We start from the raw sequence: 17,589 nt of genomic DNA, 5'->3' as shown, positions 1-17,589 counted from the left end.
ATGTCCCACAGGAAGATACATCTGGTGCTGTCTCTGGTCCTCATCCTCTGTGGCCTTTTTAATAGCATCTTCTGTGAAAAACAACAAGACTCCCAGCAGAATATCAACCTAGTCTTATTAAAGAAAATTCCATCTCTCTCCCAGAAGATGGAAGCTGGCTCTAAGGCGTTTGCCCGAGAATTGTTCAGGGCTTTGATAATTGAGGATCCCAGAAAGAATATCATCTTCTCCCCTGTGGCCATCTCCATCGCCCTGGCCACCCTCTCCCTGGGAATCAAATCCACAACACGCACCCACCTCATTGAGGACCTGGGACTTGACCTCAGAAAAATCCAAGTGCTTGGCAAGGACAAGCATCTTGTCCAGACGTGGCATGAGCTAGTGAAGCAAGAACAACTGAAGCACAAGGACATTCTCTTTATCGATAACAACAGGAAGGTCAACCAGATGTTTCTGCAGGAGATCGACAGAGTACATGAAGTGGATATCAAGAAGGTTGACTTTAAAGATACAGAACAAACCAAGAAGGCCATCAACCACTATGTGGCTGAAAAGATACATAAGAAAATCAAAGACTTAATCACCCACCTGGACCCTCAGACTGTCCTATGTCTTGTCAACTATGTTTTCTTCAAAGGTGAGGTTTTTTTAAATGCATGAATTCCCATTTGGGATAAACTTTACCCTTGTGTTTCCTAAAAGATTTCAGTCAGGAAAAAAAATTTTGTCAGTATATCCCATTTTCCCAGAAACCAGTAGATCCAAAACTTTTTAAATTGACTTTGATATCATTGTGTTGTCTAGCATTTTTCAGTATTTCTCCTCTTAATCCTCTCAGTCATCTTGTTTGCCCTGCTTAAGATATTTCAGAGTAAAAAGGCAATGACTCTTGCTGGTAAAAAAGGGGAAAAGAAATCTTTTTGCAGAGGCATGAGCATTGGCTAATTCACTTGTTTTGTAAGGTCAGATCAGCGTGAGATGAGAGGCTTTTCGAAGTTGTGTCCGTTGTTGAAGTCAGGATCACACACCAGGTGTCTAAAATATCGGTTTAAATTCCTGGTCACGGGTCTTGATGCTGCCCTTGTTTCTTCCGGTGGGCTCAGAGTTACCGCTCACTGGCATCTATTTATACCCTCTTCCTCCACTTATAGCATTACCGGTCTCCTTCCTCCGTGGACTCTCAGCCAATGGCCTTGCCTCCTGCCCGAACGGGGACAAGAAAGCAGTTCTGACAGGGTGTCCTCCATGTGCTGCCCAAGGCTCACACACCTCTCCTCTCACTCTCCCCTCTGGTCACAGTGAAGGAGAGCTTGTCCCCTCCCCTTCCTCAAGGCAGGTCCCCTTCCGTCTTCCCTGCCCAAGGACTCCCTCCACTTTCCTCTTACCCCATAGCTCATGCCTTTTTTGTCTCCTTTGCTGGTTTCTCCTCTTCTGACTTCTAAAACTGTCTTCTGCCTCACCTGAGCTCACGATCTCAAACACCATCAGTACTCTGACTATTCCCCGCACTCTAGATGCAACCTGGACCACCTCTTCTGAGACCCAGACTCTAATACTCATCTGCCTCCTGACATCTCTTTGGGGATGTTTCACAGACCCTCGAACACAATCCCCCCAACCACGCCCAGCATCTGCTCGCCTCAGAGAATCACAATGCCATTCACCCACTTTCTCCTGATAAACCCTCCCCTCCAGCCTCCAGATTCAAGAACACAGTAAGTCCCATGGAGTCTGCCTGCAGAGCTGATCTGGAATGTGTTCGCTTCTCACCATCTGGTCTACCACATTTGTAGCCAAAGGCCACCACTGCCTCTTGCCTAGATGACTTGCCCCAGCTGTCTAATTATTATGTTTCCATTCGTGCCTGCCTCCAATCCCTTCTCCATGAAAAGCCCAGAACAATTTTCTTAAAACATAAATCACATCATTCCCCCATCTAAAGCCCTTCCATAGCATCCTGATGCACTTGGAATGCAATCCCACCCAGAACCAGCTGTGCGTGCTTTGAGCCCTGCTGATCCCCCCAGTGTCTCCCCATCACTATCTCTCTCATTGTGATGCTTTGCCCACAAAGACCTTCCCTTCTTCCTTAAATGCATCCTGCTTTTTCCTGTCTTAGTCCATGATGTTCCCTCCCTAGGAATGTTCTTCCTCCTCTTCTTTGCCAGATGGAGCACCCTCTTCTTTTAAACCTCAGCCTCAATGCTCCCTCCTCAAGAAGGCCTTCCCTGGCCTTTCAGAGGAAGTGCTTCCGTGCTAGCACTCAGCTCCTTACTTGTATCTTTCCTAATGCTCATCACACTTGTAACCATTTACGGTGGTGGATTGCTTTTCTCTCTGTATCCCCCCTAGAAAGTAAACCCCATGAGGACACAGGTCCTCTGTTTTATTCACGGCTATAACCTCAGTACTTAGTATGGTACCTGGCACATTTTTTGAGCTCAAGAAATTTCAGATTTGAATGAGTCAATTAATGGATAAACTGTTGTGGATTAAACAGGGTTCGTACCAGGACATGAAGATTGTTTGTTCTTTACATGATAAGTGAAGGAAATGCTCAGAAAACAATGCTTCCCAGCACAGGATGCTCGCTCCGGCTACTGGGACCATTATTCATATCTGGACGCACAGTTCCAAACTAGGTGCCTAGGACATAGAAGCTGCTCCATAAATGATCTTGGAGGGATCATGTCTCTGGATGCTTCAGAGAACGCTCGGGCATGATTCCCTCTTAAAAGCTTTCCAAAAGCTTTATCTGTATCACACTTTAGAAGGTAAGGCGTAAAAACAGAACAGAGAGGACCGTAAGCCTGGCTATAGAATCAGAAGCGAGGCTAACACTTGCAGAGATTTTCCAAACCAAGCTAGAGGGCCGTCACTCTGGGTGACAGACGCATTTTTTTACTGGTGTGTACCTTGAATCTTTTTTTAAATCCACTGGGGAAGTGCATTATTTAAAGTGGGATTTCATGCAGGGGTGTGCATGTGTGCGCAGGTGTGTGTCTTTCTGATGAAAAGTTTCCCTCCTGGAATAAGTTACATACATTTTAAACAGATTTCTTTACCATAGGACTACTTTGAACTCTTAATACACTCAAATGCAGTGGGGGTTTTCAAAGAATGGTTGCTGTGGTCAATGTTTCCTAAATTATGTGATGACAGAATCCTTTCTTGGTGTTATAGTTCCAGAGGCAGGTATTTTGGTAAACATCCTTTGAGAAATAGAGATTTAAAGAAATTCTATGGTGAATATCTTTGAAAATCATGTGTTAGCTTTTCTTTCCTTTGCACCAGTCCAGAATTTTAAATATTCTGTCCCCAAACCTGGGGGTGGTGACGATTTTCCGCCAGATCTCACTCTCTGACTTTTTCCTTCCTGATTCCCCCAGGCATTTGGGAAAGAGCGTTTCAGACCAACCTCACGCAGAAGGAGGGCTTCTTTGTGAATGAAAACACCAAAGTGCAGGTGGACATGATGAGGAAGACAGAACGGATGATTTACAGCCGCTCAGAGGAGCTGCTTGCTACGATGGTTAAGATGCCTTGCAAAGGAAATGTGTCCATCAGTCTTGTGCTCCCAGATGTAGGACAATTCCACGTTGCTCTAAGAGGGATAACTGCTAAGCGAGCTAGACTTCAGAAAGCCAGTGACTTCAGGTATCCTGTTCTGGTGGAACATTCTAGATTCCCATTGCATTTTTGCTCAGCCTTCACTTCCTCTATGTAAAAGCCTTATTGGTGGGGGGGGGAGTTTGGCATCTTGTTATTTCCTAGCCAATTTGTAGAAAATGAAACAAACCAAACAGAAAGAATAGCAGCCTGAGTCCCCTTACCAGCCAGAAGCCCCTTAACCTCTGAATTATGGTTCTTTTTGTCACATGTACAGTATCAGAAACCCACTTCATACAAGCTCAGGATGGGTAGAGAGGAATTTATTGGAAAGATACATGGGAATTTCACGGAACCCCAGGGAATAAACACAGCCAGGTCTCATGAGCGATTGGAACAAGGGACAGCAAGGGCACCCAGAACCCCATCTCTCTTGGTGTCACTAGTCCTTGCTTCTAACCTCTCTAGCTCAGCAAACCAGCTTTTCACACACATGTTAGCCCATGATCCACTCACCCAAAAAATATTTTCTGAGCACCTATTGTATGCCAGAAACTGCTTGGTGCTGGGAATATAATGGTTAGCCAAACACTTCCCTACTACCGTGGAATTTTCAGTCTGGTGGAAGAGGTAGAAAGTCATCTAACAAATACACAATTTCAAATTGTAGTAAAAGCTAAGGAGATAATGAGTAGGGTGACATCAGCGAATTCAGTTGTGGAGTATTAATTAGGGCTCCTAATTAGTTATGACAGTCAGGGAAGGAGCCTAAGCAGGTAAATTTCAAGCTGAGACCACTGTAGACAGGCGTGGCTCTCTTTCATTCACTCAAGTGGTCCACCCCACACTAAACTGAGTATCTTTCGATTCCCGCTGCATATTCCTGGAAGGGAGCATTGAACTAACCCAGCTTGGGTATGATACTCACCAAAGTCCCATCAAATGTGGATAAATTAAATAATGAAATCATGATTTTCAATGGCCCACTGATCTGAGCAGCAGGGGTCGGGGGACAGTCTTCAGGCAATAAATGTGTAGATCGGGAAGAAATCTCTCAACAGCATTTACTCCTACAGTTGAGGGCCACAGCAGAGGGGGGTCTGCCATCTTCTGCCACGGTTGTGCCTACCACAGCGTTCCTGGTTGGGACAGAGGGGGTACAGCAGTAGAGAGACCCAACTGAATGGGCTGCTAGCCAATCAGAAGCTCAACACCGCACGGACATAGTCTAAAATGTTGGGTGGGGGTGCTGGCGCTACGTATTCTGATACTCTCCCTTAGTCATAGAGTTGCTGGTCTCTAGAGGGAAGAGTCCTCCTCTCTGTTCGAAAGCTTATCATCCAGGCTGGAGCTTCCTCTCCTGTGAAAACTCCCTCTGCTCTACCTGCAGCACGGGGACCTCGTGCCCTCCAACTCCCTCACCACATTTAGGGCCACTGCCCAATTTAAACCCCTGCTTCCGGAAGAAGGGTTGGAGTGACTCAGGGCTGGATGCTCTTAGTCTGACCCTCATCTTCTCTTGCATAGAGAGCCTGTGAAGGGAATCCTTTGAATAGCAAGGTATATTTTGAGTAAGTGGTTTGCTTGGAAATTCAACGTTGCAGCTCATACCCCAGCATCTTTCGTCTCCCCCCAAGCCAGCACTTCAGAACAAACACTTGCGTTACCTTTTCACTCGGAAGACGTCTTTCAGCCTAAGCAAGTGCTTCCCCTAGACCCCAGGAGAGGGACATTGTTCAGCTTCCTTGTCGATTTCATTCTCAACAGATTGGTGCACTTAGTTTTGCCCAAGTTCAAGATCTCCTCCAAGATCAACTTAAAACATCTGCTTCCCAAGATTGACATCAAAGATACGCCTACCACAACAGCGGCCACCCAGGGCATCACAAAGAAGTCTTCTCTATCTATTTTGGAGGTGAGTGGGGCAATTTCTAGAGTCTCTGTTTTATCCACCACAGTCCTGATTGAGAAACATTTTTTTTATACAGCAGTTATAGCTCTTATCTGACTGGGTCCCTGGGCTTTGGGGGTTCTTTCGTCATTCACTCACTCAAAAGTAATTGCATCAAGCACTGGAGGCACTGGGGGTGAAGTCGTGAGCCAGCCAGACAACATCTTACTCTCACAGCCGTTCCATTCTATTGACGGGGTAGACAGTGAGCACGCCAACAGACAGATATGTATTATGCCCACCAGTGATACTTCCTGTGAAGAAAGGAAAGCAGAGAAACTGGGAACAGCACACTGGAGTGCAGTGAGCAGGCTTGAGAAGGCCTGGGTTGGCCTTTATGCCAAGGCCTGAATGAAGGGCAGGAGAGAGAAGGGGGCACATACCTGGGGACGTGTGTTCCAGACAAAGAGAGCAAGTGTATCCTAAGGGAATGTGAACTTGAAATTTTTGAGGAAGCCCAAGAAGGCCCAGGCAGTTAGAGTGCTGAGTAAGACGAAGCCTGGTAGGAGGTGAGGGCAGAAGTCAGGCAGGGCCAGGTCACGTAGGTGTCCCAGGCCCTGGACAGGACGGGGGTTTATTCTGACTGACATGGGAGACCACCGAGGCTGACATGAGCTGACATATGTTTTACAAAAGACCACTTTTTGCCCTACGGAGAACAGGCAATGGCCCTGGAGGAAGAGGGGGACCCATTAGGAAGTGTGACGGGTAACCCAGGTGAGAGGTAATGGAGGATGGATGGGGCCTTCGAGGGAGTGTTAGCTGTGGTGAGAAGGCTCTGGGTGCCTTTTGAAGGCAGAGCTGGGGAGCAGGGAGGGAAGAGTCGGGTTTGTAAGCTGGAGCCTGGGAAACGATGGAGCCGATGCCTGAGTCAGGAAAGATGGAGGAGGAGTGGTTTGGGGGAGCAGACAGAGGCTGGCTCTCTAAACTTGAGGTGCCAGTTAGACATCCAGATGCCGGGGAACATTTATTTATGAGATAATTTTACCCATCCCGGTGGGCACAGGGGCTGCCCTCCAATGACTCCACCAAGGTCACTAACTGGCTGGCTGCTTTGTGGCCACCATAGGGGCCAGGATACTTTGAGGACTTCGCCCAGGACATAAATAGCAAACACAATCCCTCCCCGTGATACAGCACCTGACAAATAACAAAGCACTTTTTCATGGTTTCTCTTGCTCTAGTCTCCCAATGACCTTGGGGGTCGGGACAGGGCAGGGGTCCTGTTCTTTAATTGGGAGATGATGAACCTGTCACTCACAGACATTGGATGGTGTTCCCAGGGTTGGGACCCCGAGGGGATGCCGTGCTTCCTGTGGCCCAGTGGGTGTAAGCACTACTTAGTGTCCAATTCAAACAGAACCCACCCGGCAGGTGTGCACTGAGTGCTGGTTGTTGGGCTGGGTTTGAGAGATGTCGAATCCATCACCAGTAATGCAAGCAATGTCATGGCCACGTTCCCCAGCAGGGTCTCTTGCAGATCAAGGAGGCCAACATGCATGTTCTGGCACAAGCACTTTTACACAGAGGTTAAATTGTCCTTGCATGGATGGAGACAAGAACAACTAGCCCCCTAGTAGTTTTTATCACATCCTTCTTGAAAGTGTTGGAAATGACTATCTCTCAGTCATTCTATGGGATTTTTTTCTAAGCCTACAGACCACCCAGCCTTCCTCTGTGTTTTATTCCCCTTTCCTCCGTTTTAAACATGTTAACACCTTGAGCTGTCTGCCCTGTGCTGAAAAAGTCTGAACTCAACAATTACCAACCCTAGTATCAAACCCACTCGGGGACGTCCGGCCTTCAATGGTGAACCCAGCTGCTGGGAGCTGAGGGTGGTTTTCTAGGAATGGAAGTCAGCTTTCCTCCACCTGCCATCGGCCATGGAGGGAAGCTGCCTCCCTGATCTTGACCACAGGAGATTGCTGGGCACACCGCCCCGGCTTGTTCTCCGGCCACAGCCAGGTGAGTTCACTCCCAGAGCTGAGAGTGAAACTGTCTCTCCCAGGCCGTGCATCAAGCTGAGATGGAGGTGAGCGAGCATGGCTTAATCAAGGATGCAGCCAAGGACACGGACGTGTGGAAGGTCCCCGTGGACACCAAGGAGGACCCTGTGGTCGTGAAGTTCAATAGACCCTTCTTGCTGTTTGTGGAGGATCAGATGACTCAAAGAGACCTCTTTGTGGGCAAAGTCTTAAACCCCAAAACGGAGTAGAGGGGCCAGGCTGTGCTGCGCAGGAACTTAGCTGGTCATGAATAAAATGAATACAATTCACCACCCTGTGCGTCAAAATGCTGAGACTGAGAAGTGTGGTCTGGGAATGGAGTGGGGAGGGTCATTGCTGGTCTTCTGTCCAAGAACAGAGCAGGATAAGAAGCAGGTAGGGGGCCTGCCAGAGACATTTGGCTGGGCCACCTTTTGTCCTGGAAGAAGGCTGACATAGGCAGGGAAGCAATTCTGAGGGGGGTGAGCAGGTGCGGGGGAGCTGTTTCCGTCGGTGGCTGTCTCATCAGCCTTGCTTCCTGTCCAGCTGGCAATCAGAGCCTGTCATCTCATCTGTACAAGAGGAGCTGTACTAACTCCCCCAGGCAGCTCTGGGCAGAGGCAGGTCCCACAGCAGAGAGGAGGCTGGGAAGAGGGTTGGTACCCACAGACACCACGGTGGGCTTCCATGTGTTCACCCAGCTCCAAGGGGAAATGGGGATACCCGGAGAAGCAGAGGATGCCAGATATGTTGGCAGCATCTTCTCTGCCCCATGCTCTAGTCTCTTTTCATCTTTACAACAACCCTCTATGAGGAAGTTATTATTGCCCCCTACTGGAAAGGAAGTAAAACTGATGAGGGGAAAACAGGATTGTGTGTGTGTGTGTGTGTGTGTGTGTGTGTGTGTGTGTGTGTGTGTGTATGAGAGAGCTGAGACTTGGGAACTAGCTGGCTGGGCTTGACTTACCTTGGACATATGGGAGGGATCATGGAGTCTGATGGAAACCAGACATTTGACAAGGGAAGTCAGATCCAGAGGCCATGGGCACAGCTGGCAAAGACATTGGCCAAACAGGCTGCCCCAAGAGTGATACCCAAGAGGCGGGACCTTGCCTGGGTGAGCTAGTTCAGAGCAGCAACTGCAGCAGACTAGGACAGAGGGTGAAATAAAACTCTTCTGGTAGAGAGCCCAGGCTCAGTGCTGAAAACACAAGGCCAGGAATGAGATTGGAGGCCAAAGATGGGGCAGGGGGGACTGACTGCAGAGCCATGCGATGACATGACCAAGCCAGAGCTACCTGGGGGGCCACAATTAGACCCAGAAGCCTTGGACTGGATGAGAGAGGGCTGGTCACCACAAACCACAGAAGTTCCTCTGTGGTGGGGTTTAGGACACAACCCAAGTGTTCTCTTCTGGGAACGATGTGACCCTGAAGGAACTCCGTCCGCTACCAAAGGAGTCACTTCAGGGCTAAAACTTTCATTCCCTTAACAAGGATGCTCAAACGCCCAAGAAAAGAGCTTGTCACTTGCATCACCACTTACAACCCAAGCTCCAAGAAAGGAGAGGCCTGGGGATGGGCCACAAGAGCAGTTTGGAGAAGTAGCTCAATAAGGAAGCTAACTCAAGAGAGGAACAGTAAAGTGGATGGTTCTAGAAAATGTGCAGGAAGTGAGTCAACAGCATAACCACAGGGAGGAAGGGCTAGAGATCCATGCTTGTATATGGCTTATCTCCAAGCAGATCCATGGCAGAAGCAGAGGGGGAAGGTGCTCGTGAGGATGTTGGGGGCCTGGACCCATTTAGTAGAGGGTATCCATGGAGGATATTGAGGGTCCAGTGTCCCACATGCTAAAGGGAGGTAGGCAGTAGCACGTGAAACAAGAAGATTATTGGCACATATAGGAAAAAGCCCGGGAAACGACTGAGAAGCAGTGCAGGCACCCAGGTCAACTCTGCAGACTTAACCAAGCCCACCTGCCCAAGCATGGCGAGCTGTGCCATCTCACAAACTTCGGTGCCACAAATGTGGTGCCTTCACTAGAGGCCAGGGTAGGCTTTTTTTATGACTGCAGCAGTGAGCTGGTGTGATTCCAAGTTGATGGTGAGAGGAGTTTACTTTCATGTGTGTAAGGGCACATTTTCCTGCCCTTTGACTCTGCGATTGGCCACACAGGTGAGGTGTCTGTGCACCGAGGTCAAAGGTTTGCACTCCAGGAAGGAAACCAAGCCACCCAAGGAGGTGGTACTCAATCCTCTTTCCTACTAACACACGACATGGGTGATAGTTAATTTTATATGTCAACTTGCCTGGGCCACAGTGCCCACATATGTGGTCGAACATTCTTCTGGATGTTTTGGTGAGGGTGTTTTGGGGGATGATTAACATTTAAATTGGTGGACTTTGGGTAAAGCAGACTGCCTTCCATAAGTTGAAGGCCTTAATAGAACAAAGACTGACCTCCCCTGAACAAGAAGGAATTCTACCAGCAGGCAGCCTTCGGACTTGACCTGCAATGTCCACTCTTCTTGGGTCTCCAGGTGGACTTGCCATCCTCCATAATCACGTGCGTGAACCAATTCCTTAAAATCCCTGTCTTTCTCTCTCTCTCTCTCTCTGTCTCTCCTTGCTCTGGGCCAGGCACTGCACAAACGTTGCCCATGTACAAACGTTTCATTCCCACCACAGCTCTGTGAGGGGTCTACTGTGGCGGGGTCTGTAATAGATTCCAAAATGTGAGTCTCCCGGGATTGTTTCTTCTTCCCTAGCGTGTGACACATGATTGTACAGAGCCAGGTAATTTATGTGCAAGCCAAGAGTGAACTGGATTCCTCTTAGGTGAGAAAGGAACTCTGGCCGTGTACTTCAATTTTTTTGTGTATTCATACTGCAAATGTGTCTTTATAAAACACCCAGAAAGTTCTCAGCACTGTTCTAGACCAAGGGGTAGGGTCTCAAACATCAGTGGGTGTAGCAGACTCCATCAGTGCCTGGCCAAAGTGTCCCTGGCTTTCACCTTTCCAGCACACACCAGTTGGGTCCTACTGTGAGTACCTTCTGCTCTCCATCTGGGGCTATAACACAGGAGACAGGCCAGAGAGGTACCTCCAGCCCCACCCTATCACAGCATCAGATTCAGTATCCTAGGAGCCTTTATGTTTTAAAAGTGCCTTTTGATTGGAACCACTGTGCCACCCTGAATGAGCTTGTATTTTGCTTTACGTGTACAATTAAATAATTCTACTTTTAAACAATGTTTTATCGTTTTTTGTTAAAAATAAAATACATGCTCTTTTTGAGAAATTAAGAGAAGACAAAAATCTACAAAGAACATAAAAGTTACCCAATTCCATCACCCAAAGACTCACTCATACAAAATATTCGTTTAGTTCCACGCTTGGTTCTAGATCTTAGGTAAACAAAAATCAATGATCCCACTTTACAAAGCTTTTGATATGGCGGGAGAGAAAATTTTGTTCTATTCTCTGAATTTCCTTCCAGGCTTTTTTTTTCCTGTACATGGATCATATTTATTTAAAGCATCAGTAAAATACCGGAACGGTTTAGTGTTGTAGCGAAGGCCTCAGCTGGGGGGTCAGATCTATCTTCTGAGGATGGCTCCACCACCCAGTTAGTGAGCGAACGAGATACTGACCTCACCGGGCCTCAGCTTCCCATTTGTAAAGTAGAGAGAATCATGCCTCTCGCATTCTTTTTTTTCCCAGTTTTATTGAGAAATAATTGACATCCATCACTGTATAAGTTAAAGGTATACAGCATGATGGTTTGATTGACAGATACTGTGAAATGATCACCACAGTAGGTATAGTTAACATTTCACATTACCATTGTGAGAGTGATTCAAAAAGAAAACTGCCCGGAACACACAAAACACAGGTAACAGATCAGCAGCCACCGCACCTCGACCCCCTGCCGCCATCTCCAACGTGAGAATAGCCTCAAACCAAGCTGGGTCCAGAATCACAATTCACTTTGTAGGACAGGCTGGCAGGGCAGAACCTTTGAAGAGAAGGTCACTTCCTGTTTTCATACCGGTTCCAGGAATTGACCTGACAAATATTGACTAGGCTGCCATGATCTTCAAACACTATTTTCCTGTGGGTAGGAGGTGATGCGGTGCTGAAGACCCAGGGCCCCCAGCCCAGGGACCTTGCTGTGAGTACCACGCTTGTGTCTGAAATGAAGGCCGGGGTGGCAGCTCTCTCTCTCTCTCTCTCTCACTTTGGCAGAATAAATGGGAGAACTGAGTCCCCTAAAGGAAAAACGTGATGATGTACTCCTTCTAAGGCTTGAAGTAGGAACTTCAGGTTTTAAATAACATTTTATGGATAACTTGGCCTTTAAATTTTTTGAGAAACTCCCAGTATTCCTCGAAGTTAGACAAGAAAACGGAACAATACAGCCCAAACCAAAATGATAAAGTTGTTGCAGCGACTTTACTGGAAACTCTGTTATATGAAAGGGTGATGATTCAGGGGCCTGGCCTGGAATTTGAATCATATGCCCCTACCACTTAATATGTGTTTCTTTCCTTAATAGGTGTTTCTCTCCAGGGATAATATTACCAAGGTCTTAAAGTTCTCATAAGGATTCAATTTAAAGAAATTAAGCAAGTTTTTCTCCACTGGGGCACTGCTGGCTTTTGGGACGGACCCTTCTTCTTTGCCTGTGACTATTCTAGCATTTCGAGAGTTTTCTCTCTCCCATTAAACTCCAATAATAGCACCTCCTTCTCCGGACTTTGAGATGATCCAAATACTATCCCCACTTCACACACACCCCTTCCCCTGCATTTGAGAACAAATTGGCTGGGAACCAATGATACAATATAGCTAATATCCCTACCGTAAAAGAAATAATAAATAGGGATATTATAATTAATTCATGGAGTTCTTAATTTTCCTCTGGGATCTTTCTGGAAAAGGAATAAAGGAATAAATTGGGTGTAACTATATCCAGCCTCAGTAGAAAGGAGTGAAAATTAACACTGCATACTTCCTCTGTGCCGCGTGCTATATACATGATATTACATTTTATAACCCACAAGCAACCCCACCCCCAGGAGGTAGGCATTGTCATTTGCATTTTGCAAATAACACACTGCAGTTCAGAGAGCTTCCTTTACATAGTTATCACCCAGTGATTTAACTGCAGAGCCTTGACTCAAACCCGGAGCCCCTGACTTACAATTCAGTCCTCTGGAAAATAGATCCTCTGCAAGTTTGGGTATCCTGGGGGTTCAGTAAGTAGAAAACGGTGGTGAGTTCATTGGGGTAAAAAGAATAAACTGGATATAGTTTTATTACAGCTATACTTCTAATTTTCCCCAGGAGCAGACCAATTTTTAAATCGTTCTACTTCCCAAAATGAACAGAAATTACGCGTGCCTACAGCAAACTGTGCTGGAGGGGGTAGGACGTGGCATTGGGAAACTGCCTGCAGTACTTTGACCAGCAAACGTGTTTCAACGTAATCGATAACGCGGCTAGATTCGTCCCTCCTGAGAACTGGCCTTGGGGGTTTGGCTGGGTATTTAGAGCACCAGGCGTTATAAATCATCTACAAAAATATGTAAGCGACCCAGAGATCATTGGTTTGGGCAAAAGGTATTAAAGGTGCTGATTAAGACGCAAAATTTACCAGGACAGACGAGCAGCAAAGATGGGGTAATTAGCTGTGGGCAGCCGCTGTGGCGACGGGACAACAGGAGGGTCGGCTTTGAAGGGAGCGAGGGGACGAGACTCCTTACGGAGGAGAGCGAGGCGGGGGATGGGGGGTCCGAGTGTGCGCACGTGGCGATGGGTGTGTGAGAGGCGCGTTGTCTACACTGCAGCTTCACCTCGAGCTGGAGCTTCCCTCCCAGCTCTGAAGCACTTTGACCCCCTCGGGTGACACGAAGGCTCTTCTGGCACATTTTATAACTTAAAGCGCAGGAGTTATTGCATTTGTTTCCTAGGGCTGCCATAACAAACTTCCACAAACTTCCACCCAGCTTAAACAACAGGAACTGGTTCTCACAGTTCTGAGGACCAGAGGTCCAAGATCAAGGCGTTGGCAGGGCTGGTTCCTTCTGAGGCTCCGAGGGACAGTCTGTTCCAGGCCTCTCTCTTTGCTTCTGGGGGTTTGCTGGCAATCTTTGGTGTTCCGTGGCTTGTAGAGCATCACCCTGCCTGATTTCTGCCTTCATCTTTACATCTCCTTCTCCCTGTGTGTATGTCTGTGCCCAATTTCCCCTTTTTATAGAAATACCAGTCATATTAGATTAGAGCCCATATTAACCTCATATTAACTAGTTACATCTCAATGACACTATTTCCAAACAAGATCACATTCTGACATGCTGGGGATTAGGACTTCAACATATGAATTTGTGGGGCGGGGGATACAATTTAACAGATATCCTTCCTTAAACTCTCCATCAGCTAAGATACAGGTTTCAGCCCTTGCGTGTGACAAGAGGTACTCGAAATAGCAGGTTTGATGGAGACAGAGTAGATCTTGCTCGTCTCTTCCCCACCCTCAGGCTCCATCCATCCTGCGGCTTTGCCACCCCTCATCCTCATGAGCTGTGCCCACCCGCAAGGTCCCCAAGGCCGATCGTCGCATCCACGCTCCAGCGACTGGAGACCAGAAAAGTAGAGGGCACTCTTCTTTCTGGGAGAGCCTGGCCCAGGAGTTCCACACATCATCCTCTCCCCTCCAGTCAGCAAGATTCTAGTTACTGGCAACACCTAGGTGCGGGGAAGCCCAACATCACTCGTGTCACAGTGTCCTGACCGTTTGTTCCATAGTACTGAGGGTTGCCCCAGTCTTTGAAAGTTAATGAGTGATTGAAAGAATGACTGGAAAGGAGAAAGATAAAAGAAAAGGAAAGAAGGAAGGAAGGAAGGTAGGAAGAGAGGGAGGAAAGATAGATGCAGGGAGGAAGGCAGGAAGAAAAGACCACGGAAGTTCTTTATTTCATAGCCCAGAGTCCTCTTCTCAGCAAAATCTTCTAGGCAAATCAATAGGTAAAGCAGACAAGAGGCCGCTGCTCTGACTCTAGCCTGGGGGAAAGCGTCTGGAGCCCGCGGGCTCATCCGCGCCTCACCCTCCATAGCAGCGGTCCCCAAACTTTCTGGCACCAGGTACCGGTTTCGTGGAAGACAATTTTTCCATGGACGGAGGTGCCGAGCGATGGTCCAGGCGGTAATGCAGGCAATGGGGAGGCGGCAGGTGAAGCTTTGCTTCTGCTCCCCTCCTGCTGTGCGGCCCAGGGGCTGGGGACCCCTGCTCTACAAAACCCCGCCTGACACCTCTGTGGGATCCAGTCTGGATGGGAGGTTTGCCGTGTAAACGTGAAGCACTGTGAAGCTATTTAGGAAGGAGAATGACGTGTTCACCACCTTGTTTTTAGAGGATGGGGCCGGCGTGGCAGTGGCTGCTGGGAGCGGGGATCCTGGCCTCTGTCTACTGTCAGCCCTTTCCTGCCCGCGGAGATAAGAGCCTGGGGGTGCCTGGAGCTCCCCGTGGTCAGCTCTCGGAAGCCCTCCCCGCCTACCGCAAAATCACACCCACCATTACCAGCTTCGCCTTGCGTCTGTATAAGCAGCTGGCAGCAGGAACCCCAGGAAACATCCTCTTCTCCCCGGTGAGCATCTCCACCACCCTGGCCCTGCTCTCTCTGGGGGCGCAAGCCGACACTCCAGCTCAGATCCTGGAAGGCCTCGGCTTCAACCTCACGGAGACCCCAGAAGCTGACATCCACCGGGGCTTCCAGAGCCTCATCCACACCCTTGACCTGCCCAGCCCCAAACTTGAACTGAAAGTAGGCAACTCCCTGTTCCTGGACAAGCAGCTGAAGCCTCAGCAGCGCTTTTTGGACAACAGCAGGGAGCTGTACCGGGCTTTCGCTTTCTCTGTCAATTTCACGGACTCTGCTACAACTCGGAGGCGGATAAATGACTTCGTGAGGAAGCAAACGTATGGGCAGGTGGTGGACTGCTTGGAGGAGTTCACCCAAGACACGCTCATGGTTCTCTTGAATTACGTGTTCTTCAAAGGTGAGGGCTGGCCCCGGCTCCCCCATCTCCAGCCCGGCCCCTAAAAGGCACCTGTCTAGAAGCCTGTAGCTGTTTCTTCTGCAAGTCACCTCTGTATATTTAAATCATGTTCTTATAGGGCTACTTCTTAATTTATCAATATTTGTTTTCCCTTGCCGTGTTTTTTCTATTCTACTTTTATCCTGATTTTTAATACCACTGACACTCAATCTCACTTTTCTATTCATACTTCATTTTTTCGAGAAATATTTTATTTTTTATATCATTGCCTATTTCAAACCTACAGAAGTATGCAGAGAATGACATAGGATCCGCCATGCACTCCCCCCCACCAAGAATTAGCAAATATTAACATTTTTACTATTTACTTCGGATTTTTATTTTTTAAAAAAATGGAATATTGCAGATACAGTTCAATTCCTTTTTAAGCATCCCTTGGTCCCATTTTCCTCCTTCCATCCCTCCCCAGAGGCAACCGCTATCCTAGGCTTGGTGTGTATCCCTCACATCCATGGGTTCAACCGTTACGGTCTGAGTCTGAATCATCTTTGATTCTCCAAAGGTGAGGAAAGGTCCAAGGAAAAGAGCTACCGTTGACTTTCAAGAAACAAACAGATTTAGTTGGACTGGAGCATAGAACACTACAGTGGAATGCCTAGGTGGGACTGCTGAGAGTTGTAATAAAAAAAGTAATCAGGGGCTGTGTTGAGAACCCTAGACTTTATCGTAGGATCCCCAAATCACCAAAAAGTTCGAAGCAGTGCAGTGACATACCTGCTGTAGAAAGCTCAGTCTGGCTACAATTTGGGAAATGGTTGGAGGAGAGTAAGGGTGGAAGAACAGAGACAAGTTAGCTTAGTGAGGTGGTTCACAGTAAGACGGTGGCCTCAAATCAAGGTGTGGCTTTGGAGGCAGAATCAGCAGTACTTGGTCACTTGGAAGTGGACATGAGGGACAGGATGAGCCAGCCCCCTCTCCCTGTCACCGAGATCGGTGCTTTCAGGAGGTCAAGTCGGGAGGTGGTTGTCAGTGGAGCTTATAAGTAGAAAGAGACGAGATACTGCACACGGGGACGAGACTGTGACGGATTCTGCATCTCTAACCAGTGTGGCTTAGTGCATGTCTGCCTAGACTTGCTCTCTTAGAGTGTGTTCTCATGGTTTTGTGGGTTTTGTGTCCTAAGCCAAGTGGAAGCATCCTTTGAATTGCTACCAGACCCCAAAGCAAGAGAGCTTCTATGTGGATGAGAGGACCTCTCTCCGCATCGCCATGATGCACCAAAAGGAAATGCACAGGTTCCTCTACGACCAGGAGGTGGCCTGCACCGTCCTCCGGATGGAGTACAGCGGAAACGCCCTGGCTCTTCTGATCCTCCCTGACCCGGGAAAGATGGCTCAGGTGGAGGAGGCCCTGCAGCCAGAGACCCTGAGGAAATGGGATCAACTGCTCCTCCCCAGGTAAGTGCCAGAGTGCAAGGACTTTGTTCAAGCACTCGAGCAGGCCTTGATCAACTCCAGTTGCAAGACCCTAAGCCCTGGCTTGGCTCACTGCCCTACCAGCTAACCAGCTGTGAGGTCTTGGGCAATTCTTGCTCTTCGGGTCTTGAATTTCCTCACATGTAAAATGGGGCCATAATAAGCACCACCTTGGTTGGTTGGAGGATTATTCGAGTTAATATGTATAGAATATGAAAGTGGTACCTGGTGCAGGAGAAGTGCCACCAGGCATTAATCAATCTTATCCCCTCCCAGACATCTTTCTGCCTTTGCTCTTCTCTTTTTCTCCAAATAATAATTTACTACCAGAAGGTAGTTAAGTGTAGGCAACAAATCAGATCAAGGACAATTATTAAGAATAATTATGGGGCTTCCCGGGTGGCGCAGTGGTTGAGAGTCCGCCTGCCGATGCAGGGGACGTGGGTTCGTGCCCCGGTCCGGGAAGATCCCACATGCCGCGGAGCGGCTGGGCCCGTGAACCAT

General features: G+C 48.1%; 2 protein-coding genes across 2 annotated transcripts in view; both read left to right on the top strand.

Moving 5' to 3' along the window:
* Positions 1–7,775, top strand: LOC102986966 (uteroferrin-associated basic protein 2-like). The gene is made up of 4 exons (XM_007118919.1): positions 1–637; positions 3,390–3,657; positions 5,377–5,524; positions 7,569–7,775. Exons 1-4 carry the CDS (start codon positions 1–3, stop codon positions 7,773–7,775), a joined length of 1,260 nt encoding a protein of 419 aa, XP_007118981.1.
* A 7,192-nt stretch (positions 7,776–14,967) lies between these two features.
* Positions 14,968–17,589, top strand: part of LOC102987244 (serpin A11) — a 10,125-nt gene continuing 7,503 nt past the window's right edge. The window contains exons 1-2 of the mRNA XM_007118920.3: positions 14,968–15,610; positions 16,794–17,067. Coding sequence (XP_007118982.1) covers positions 14,968–15,610; positions 16,794–17,067 — 917 coding nt within the window. The remainder of the gene's footprint in view (positions 15,611–16,793; positions 17,068–17,589) is intronic.

Source organism: Physeter macrocephalus, chromosome 11 (assembly GCF_002837175.3).
Source record: "Physeter macrocephalus isolate SW-GA chromosome 11, ASM283717v5, whole genome shotgun sequence".
In the NCBI taxonomy this organism is placed as follows: Eukaryota; Metazoa; Chordata; class Mammalia; order Artiodactyla; family Physeteridae; genus Physeter; species Physeter macrocephalus.
Note: the sequence above shows the minus strand (reverse complement) of the source record. Positions and strands in the feature narration are given on the sequence as shown.

Bases quoted from the DNA above. Each gene is read 5' to 3' on its own strand.
- LOC102986966 (XM_007118919.1), top strand. From the start codon at position 1: ATGTCCCACAGGAAGATACATCTGGTGCTGTCTCTGGTCCTCATCCTC. The intron at 638-3,389 runs GTGAGGTTTTTT...TGATTCCCCCAG, and splicing joins CAACTATGTTTTCTTCAAAG to GCATTTGGGAAAGAGCGTTT. The intron at 3,658-5,376 runs GTATCCTGTTCT...CATTCTCAACAG, and splicing joins CAGAAAGCCAGTGACTTCAG to ATTGGTGCACTTAGTTTTGC.